At 64.2% G+C, this 7,869-nt stretch overlaps 1 protein-coding gene across 4 annotated transcripts; it reads right to left on the bottom strand.

The window, feature by feature from the left end:
* Positions 1–101: 101 nt before the first annotated feature.
* On the bottom strand, positions 102–7,606 carry ZBTB48 (zinc finger and BTB domain containing 48). Of its 4 annotated transcripts, none has more exons than XM_082467917.1 (11): positions 7,502–7,606; positions 6,127–6,907; positions 5,491–5,732; positions 3,243–3,357; positions 2,527–2,619; positions 2,071–2,157; positions 1,719–1,873; positions 1,117–1,253; positions 875–1,039; positions 580–668; positions 102–477 (listed from the first exon to the last, which is right to left on the bottom strand). In XM_082467917.1, the coding sequence occupies exons 2-11, from the start codon at positions 6,898–6,900 to the stop codon at positions 181–183; spliced, it is 2,154 nt and encodes a 717-aa protein (XP_082324043.1). In that variant the 5' UTR covers positions 6,901–6,907; positions 7,502–7,606; the 3' UTR covers positions 102–180. The 4 variants fall into 4 exon arrangements, with proteins under 4 accessions (XP_082324043.1, XP_082324044.1, XP_082324046.1 ...); XM_082467918.1 differs by having other exon boundaries at positions 3,243–3,354; positions 7,502–7,605; XM_082467920.1 differs by having other exon boundaries at positions 3,243–3,354; positions 6,211–6,907; positions 7,502–7,603.
* Positions 7,607–7,869: the final 263 nt, after the last annotated feature.

Below are 7,869 nucleotides of genomic sequence, written 5' to 3' on the forward strand. Positions count from 1 at the left end.
ACCAGGCAGGACACCGTTTCTTCTAGAGGACACGGTGGGAAAGCATCACCTCCCTGGAGCCCAGGTTCCCGGGGACCAGGCCGCTGGATGGGCCAGAACAATTGAGTCCAAAGCCATCTGGTTTATTGGGGGATGGGGCCAAGTGGGCCGGGGGCCGCGGGGTTGGCGAGGGGGGCAGGACTACGTGTCACAGTCCTCGGGGATGGCGGCCGTGATGATGAGCGAGGGCTCCATGACGCCCGGGCCCGAGAAGCTCTCCTCCGCACACAGTCTCTGGCCAGGGAGCTGGGAGGCCAGGCCGCCCTGGGCCAGCGACTCCACGATGACCTCAGCCGAGCCCACCTCCAGCTCGGTGGGCGGCTGGAGCGCCACCACCACCATCTTCTCGTCCTCGATGACCAGGTTCCGGAGCTTGCGCTGCCGTGGGTTGTAGTTCTCCACCCGGTCGTGGATCTCCATGTGCCTCCGCAGGTGGGCCTAGCGGGGAGCGGGGGCTCAGGCTGGGCACAGAGGCGTCTGGGGGAGGGGCTCAGGGGCCGGGGGGTGCGGGGGGCAGGAGGAGGCCAGCCCCAGGCCTACCTGCCGGGTGAACTTGTAGCCGCATTCCGTGCACTCGAACTTCCTGACCCCCTTGTGCCTCCTCACGTGCACGCGCAGCTGTTCCACGGCTGCAGGAGGGAAGGGCCCAGCGTTGGGGCGGGAGCAGGGCTCCACCCGGAGAGGAGACACAGCCTGCGGCCGTTCTGGGCCCTGCCAGGCTCTCCAGCGCCACCGAGATCACTACTGCCCGGGGCCCTGGGGAGCCTCCGCCCCTGCCTGCCAGCCTGTGACAGCCCCTCCGGCCCTCTCTCCCCAACCCGGGGCTCCCAGGCACCTTTGAAGGTCTTCCCGCAGATCTGGCAGAAGTGGGGCCGGCCCTCCTGGTGGCGGCTGGCCACGTGCCTCAGCAGGGGCCCCTTCTCCGTGAAGCGCTGCTCGCAGAACTCACAGCTGAAGGGCCTCTCGCCAGTGTGGGTGCGGTTGTGCTTGTCCAGGCTGGCTGCGGGGACGGGGACGAGGTGAGGGCTCAGCCGCCGGGCCTCAGCCCCAGGACGGGGAGGGGACGGCCTGCCTCACCTTGGGTGCGGAAGGTCTTGCCGCAGAGGTGGCACTGGAAGGGCTTCTCGCCTGTGTGCGTGCGCAGGTGCATGTTGAGATTGGCCTTCTGGGTGAAGGCGTGGCTGCAGAACTCACAGACGTACGGCCTCTCGTTCCTGTCCAGGTGGGGACACGGGCAGAGGCGTCACCGAGGGAAGCGGCCCCCTAGGCGCCACTGCAGCTGGGAACACGGCCGGCCCGAGCCACGGAAACAGGCAAGGCTGAAGCCAGCTGGCCTGAGCCTTGGGAACGGCCCGGGCTGCTGCGAGCTGCCTGGAGGAAGGGCTTGGGCAGGGCTGGGAGAGGAGCACGAGCTCCATCCCGGGAGCCACGGGAAACTGAGAAGCTGCCCGGGGCGGGGGTAGGGAGCCTGGTCTTGCCTGAAATCCCCTCCCCCCAGCCTCGCTGGCCCAACAGGCTTGCTCACCCGGCAGGCGTCCCCACCCAGAAAGGCTGCAGGCACCAGACTCAGGGTGGGGGGCACTCTGGGTGAGCGGCAGCAAACTCTGCCTTCCCAGCCCACCCGCGGGCCTGGAGGCAGCAGCAGGGCCAGGCCCTGGGGGAAGACGGGCCACCGCCACCTGTGCTTGGCCTTGATGTGCATCTGCAGGCCGTTTCTGCTGGACGCCCGGTGGCCGCACTCCTCACACACAAAGAGCTTCTCCCCGCGGTGCTTGAAGGCCTCGTGCAGCTGCAGTTCCGTCCGGGACAAGAAGCACTTGGCGCAGGTGGGACACTAAGGGACAGGGTGAGCAGGGCGAGAGTCAGGAGGGAGGGCCGCCCGGGAGCCCCACAGAACCCCCCAGACCCCTCATGGCGGACCCGCACAGCCCGCCACTCTGGACGCGGCCACGCCGCCTTCACCGTGCTGGTGCCCGGCATCGGAGCGCCCGGCCCCGGTCCTCGGGGCCCTCAGGACGGCCTGGCACTCACCGCGTGGGGCTTGGGCGCTCCGTGCAGCTTGATCATGTGGCTCTGCAGGTCCTTCTTCTGCATGAACTGCTGGGAGCAGGAGGAGCACTGGAAGACAGGCCACGGTCCCCCCTGAGGCCGCGGCACCAACAGAGCCCTGGCCACCCCCAGGCTGTCGGGCAGGGACCCAAAGGCAGGGCACAGCCGCGATGCGGGGGCTCCCCGACCCGGTGTGAAGGCCACACTGGGGAGGGCCTCTGGTGCTACGCCCACGCCGAGGCTGAGGCTGCCCTCTGCGGAAAGAAACAGCAGCCTCGCCCAAAGATACAGGAGCACCAGACACGGGGAGGGAGGGCAGGGCTCCTCGACGGCTGGCGAGGGGGAGGCCCCCCAACACCATCCCGGGTAAAGGGCTAGGCGGGAGGGACCCTGGGGCCGCCCCTCGGCCCCCAGCCCTGGGGACAGGCCGAGCCTGACCTTGTAGGGCATCTCCCCCGTGTGGGACACCATGTGCACCCGCAGCTCCATCCTCCGGCGGAATGTCTCCTGGCACACGGAGCACGTGAAGACCTGGCAGTGTGAGGGGCAAGCGGGGCGAGTGTCAGCGGGGGCCTCTGCCTCGACGGCAGCCTCGGCTGGGGCTTCCACTCGCTTCCGGGAAGAGTCTGCCCGGGGTGGGGGGAGGGTGAGGGGGGCGCTAGGGTGGGAGAGGGCAACACGTAACTTGCTTGCCCTGACGCTGACCCTCGCTGAATGCTGCAAGCCCACCACGCCAGGCTGGGGGCCAGGCCGGGACGGGGCCGCAGCCTGCAGGCGACAGGCCTCTAGGAAGAGGTGGGGGTGGGGTTTAGCCACCGAGTCACACGGGCCAACGAGGGGGATGGGGGGAGGTGGCCAGGTGGCCTTTCTCAGCAGCCACCCCCCACCGAAGTACCCCTTCTCCAAAGCCCAGGGGCCCAGGCAGGCAAACCCAAAATGCCTCCTACAAAGTCCCTCCTGGGCTTGTGCCGCCCGCCCTTAGGACCTGTCCCCCCACCCTGCGCCAGGAAGTGGACCCGGTGACATCCAAGGACCCTGCAGCTCTTGAGTTTACAGTCCCATCTAGGCCAGTCCCCTGGGGGCCCCTCCCGGGTGGCAGAGAGACAGAGGCCAGCGTGCCCTGCCCGCCAGGACCCGGGCCGGCCCCCAAGTACCTGTTCCGAGCGGTTCATGCAGTTCCGGGCTTCGTGCTCCAGGAGGTTCTCCTTCCGAAAGTAACACTTCCCGCATTTGGGACACTCGAAGGGTTTCTCCCCAGTGTGTTTCCTGCTGGGAGAAGCCACGGGGGGTGTCGGGGCTGAGTGGACCTGCCGCCCTCCCTCACCAAGGCCCCCTCCAGCACCTCTGACAGCGCTGTGCTCCGCGGCAGAGGAAGACGGGGCTTGGGCCGCCGCCTGAGGCTCTCCACGAGGCTCGGCCAGACCCAGCTGGTGCAGCTGCAGAGGTGAGCCCAGAAACCCTCCTCCCTCCCGGAGACTCTGCAAGGGAGGGGCACGGCACAGCTCCACACTGGAGGGGCCGCCCCAGAGCCGCAGGCCGATGGGGAGGCCCAGCAGCCAGCATCTCTCCGAAGACAGAAATGATCCCTGGGCCCTGACTCCCTGGAGAAACCACGCAGTCTGCCTGGAACTTCCATGGGCTCAGCCTTCAAAACCACAGCCAGAATCTGACCACCTCACCTGGCCTCCATGCTACCATCTAGTGCGGCCACGCCATCCCTGGGCCGCCATCTGGGCCTCCTACCCATCCCGTGCTCCACACCTACCTCCCGTCGGGTTTCCACTTCAGGAGCCAGACGGGCCCTCAAGTACAACCAGATCGCATCGCCTCTTTGCTCACAACCCTCTAATGTTTGGCATCTCACCCTGAGAAAGGCCTGGGGGCCTGTGAGGGCACTGCTGGCCTGCCCCTTACCTTGCTGGCCCCCTCCCACCCCAGAGCCTCTGCTCTGGCCCCTCTCTGGCCCAGAGTGCTCTCCCCAGCCATCCATTAGGCAAACTCCTTCACTTCCTTTGAGTCTGCTGGATTATCTCCTTTCTTTACAATCGCAACCTGACCCCACCCTGAACTCCCCAGCCCCCTGGCACTGCTGTCCTTTTCCCTTCATCGCACTGCGAAGTCTCTTATCTGGTAGTTCAGGGTCTCATCGCCCTGCTGGAGGGCAAGCTCCACAAGGCCTCTTTGCTCTGTTCACTCAGGTATCCGGTGCGCCCAGCCACCAGGCAGAAAGCTCACTGAGTGAGCTAAATGAACCCTGACTTCAGAGCCCGGGAGTGGCGTGGGGAGAGCTCCGACAACCTGCCAGAGGCCACACACTCCTCTCATCCCCTGCCGCTATACTGACTGTCTTGTCCCCCATCCCAAAGACCTCAGGAGGCCATCACCCCTTCCCAGTTCTCAGGGCCGGTCTAGCAGCCTGCAGCCCAAGGTAAGGATGGGGTCGGTGCCTGCACCCTGGTCTTACACTGGGAGAGCGTCCAGGCAGACACAGACCACCCCAGGGTGACTTCCCCAAAGGCTCCACTGGCAGCAGCTGCCCCCAGAGCAGGGACAGCAAATGGGCTTCAGTCGCTAGTGGCTTCTGAGAGTGTCATACTGAGAAAACATGTTATGGCCCAGCCTGGCTTGGCAAGAAATCGCACCAAGTGATGTCTTGGGCTAAGGACGGGCAAGACTAAAAGGCGTGTCACCTAGTTGCCATCCCTGCAGGCCCCGCAGAGAGCAAGGCCCCTGGAGCAGCGCCTTCCAAGAGGACGCTCTGGGATGATGGAAATGCTCTACATCCGTCCTGTCGCATTCGGCAGCTGGGGCCACGCGTGGCTACTGAGCCCTTGAAATGCGGCTAGTGTGACTGAGGAACTGAACTTACTTAATTTTAATTACTTTGATTTTAAATTAAAATAGCTTCGCGTGGCATCTGACTACCTTATGGGACACGGCAGCTTTAGACGAATGGTCTCTAATGCTCTGCTGACACCTCAGAGCTAACCTGTCCCCAGAAATGTGGGTGGCACCAACCCTAAAGATCTTGGCCCAAAGCCCACACTGCCAGGCTTTAGAAACACCTACAGTCAGGCCACAGCCACAGCCCGGGGCCACAGGCTTCTCTCACACCCTTGGGAAAAGCCAGCTGGAGGTCGACGTTCACAGCGCGTGGAACCTGTTGCTAAGGTGTCCACAGACGCACTCCAAGCAGAGCGCTCGCAGGAGGGCGAGGAAGAAGGAAGCCAACCAAGGTCAGGTGCTCACTCCCCGCAGGCCAGAGGACACCAATGCCAGGCGCTCTGTGGGTCTGAGATGGAGCCCCTGGCCCCTATGCGGCCCAGAAGTGGGGATACAGGCCCCCTCCCCCAACACGGGAACAGCAGGTGGGAAAAGAAAATAGAAAAACAGAACGTTTACCTGTTGTGAACTTTTAGATAATATTTGCTGAGGAACTTTTTATGACATGTGGGGCATTCAACCGGCACCGCTGTACCTTTTCTGTTCTCAGCAGGCTCGGCTGCCCGGGAACCTGCACTCAGGGCCGGCTCGGCAGCACAGGGCTTTCTGATTACGTTTGATTTCCTCCTGGTCGGCACAGTCTCAGTCTCAGAAACATAATCGCCATCCCCATCATCCTCAACTTGAACCACCACTTCCCACTAGAGCAGAAGAGGCAGCAGGGGGGAGCGAGGTCACCAAATTAATCAGCAAGGGTGCTGGGGACAGATCTACGGGGCAGCCAGCTCCATCCAGTTCCACCCCAAGTCCCAACCCAGGCACATCCCCAGACAAGTCCCTTCATCAGTGACTGTTCCCTTCAGGGTCCCAGGGCAGGCAGCATCCGAATCTCGGGTTTGGAGAGCAGGAGCTCTATTTGTGGGTAAGTTTGCCTGGATTTCACTACCCTGGGAAACACCTGATGCCGCCCACTCGACCCCAAGAAGCTGGCAACCATGAACACGACTCGCAGAAAGGTCAGCCTGAGGATGCAGGATGGAGCTGGCTTCCTACATTTGGAGGAAATCTGTTCTAAACCCACAAAACAGATTCTACCTTAGGGTCCAGATTATCCCGGAAAAGCGTCCATCTCTCCTCCCCACTCCTGCCTCCCCTGCTCCAGCATCCTGGGCACAGTACCTCGTTACTCCCGCCCTGCAGCTGGACACCTTCAACCTCAAAGGGCCTTGGGGGCACTCTGCAATCCTCAGGCTCCTTGTCCTCAGGGGGACAAAGCTTCAGAGCCTGCTTGAGTTTCCCACGGAGGAAGGAGGGGTTCTCACTCTGAGCAGAGAGACCAAGCTGGCACCTCTGGAGGCTGGGACTACCGCTGAGCTCCTGATCCCTGGGGGTTTGACCCAGCGTCCTCGAAACTTCCTCTTCCTCCAAGCTTGCTGGCTCCTTGAGGTGGCTGTTCACATCCCGAGGGGCGGGTTTCCCCAGCCCGCTGTGGCCACTTGGTGCCAGTCCCACTGAGGCTTTGGGCTTGAAGCTCTGGCACAGCTCTACAGCCTCTGGCACCCGCAACTCCCTGGCTGCCAGGAGCACCTGATCCCGGTTCCCCGAGGTGAGGGCGAGGTGGCCAGTGTAGAAAAAGTCCAGCAGGAGGCCAAAGATCTCAGCGAAGCCGGCAGGGAGGACGACACTGCCCCCCGAGCCATCCCCATAGAGGCTCTGGAAGAAGTGGCTGCAGCAGGCGAGGACACTCCAGTGCGCCTTGAACACCAGACCCCCCACGTCCAGGGTGGCGTCGCAGTACTGGCCCCGCTCCCGCTGCTTGTTGAGCTCCTGCAGAACCCTTACACTGTGCTGGACGAAGGAGCCGTCCATGGTCCGTCTGAAAGGGAGAAAGGCAGCAGTGACCCCATGACCAGTCCAACCGAGGGGTAGTAAGAGAAAGCCCCTGGATCTGAGAAGAGGGTAAGTGGAGGCAGACTCTATTCAGTCACATTTATTACAACCAGGGCTTAGATCAAGGTTAGAAGGTGCAAGCTGACACAGGAACGGACTGAAAGCCTCCCTGGGGGCCGGGGCCAAGTAAGCAGCCCATACCGGGGGTGCCCAGAGAGTGTGGGTGGCGGAGGCGCAGGCGGACTAGGTGGGGACAGAGTCGGGAAGGGTGCTGGTGGGAGGAAATCAAAAGTTTGAGAAAAGAGGCGGGGGATCAGCGCGAACTCATCAGCCTGGCACAGCGAGAGGGCCCGACGCAGGGGAGGGTGGCGGCTGCAGACAGGTGAACGGAGCCCACGCCGCGCCCACACGTCCGGAGCGGCCGGGCGGAAGGCGGCCGCGGTCACACTCCGTCAACAGCCACCGCGGCCCACAGCGCCCCCTCCCTCGCCCCGTTCCTCCCGACCTCCTCACCCGGGCCAGTCCTCCCTACGCCAACCCCTCCGGCCCCAAGCCAGGTCGCCCGCACAGCCCCACTGACCGACTGCCCCGGCGGTAAGTGCCGGGCCGACCGTGCAGAGACGCTGCCGCCGCCGTCGCCGGACGTGACGTCAGAGCGCGCCGGCCGGGGCGGGCCGCCTCGGAGGCGCTAGCCTTTACCTCCGGCCCCTGGAGGCGGTACCACGTAGATAACAGCCAATGGGGTGCAGGGAAAGGCGGGGCCAGCTCCGTTCCCTCGGCGCTGGGCCCGCCTCCTGGGGTTGCCTAGCAACGCCAAGCTGGACGTTGAGTCTACTCCCGGCTCGGAGTCCCGAGGTTCCGGCTGCGGTTAGCCCGGCCGCGCAGCGCCCTCAGGCTTGAAGAGACAGCGCCCTACCCTCGCCCCAGAGAGGAAGCACAGCCAAGACG

Source organism: Balaenoptera physalus (assembly GCF_965194825.1).
Source record: "Balaenoptera physalus genome assembly, chromosome: 1".
In the NCBI taxonomy this organism is placed as follows: Eukaryota; Metazoa; Chordata; class Mammalia; order Artiodactyla; family Balaenopteridae; genus Balaenoptera; species Balaenoptera physalus.

Excerpts from the sequence above, each read along its gene's own strand:
- ZBTB48 (XM_082467917.1), bottom strand. The coding sequence starts at position 6,900 with ATGGACGGCTCCTTCGTCCAGCACAGTGTAAGGGTTCTGCAGGAGCTC. Across the intron at positions 5,733-6,126 it reads GGGATAATCTGGACCCTAAG|TGGGAAGTGGTGGTTCAAGT; the intron begins GTAGAATCTGTT and ends CTTCTGCTCTAG. Across the intron at positions 478-579 it reads GCTACAAGTTCACCCGGCAG|GCCCACCTGCGGAGGCACAT; the intron begins GTAGGCCTGGGG and ends GCTCCCCGCTAG.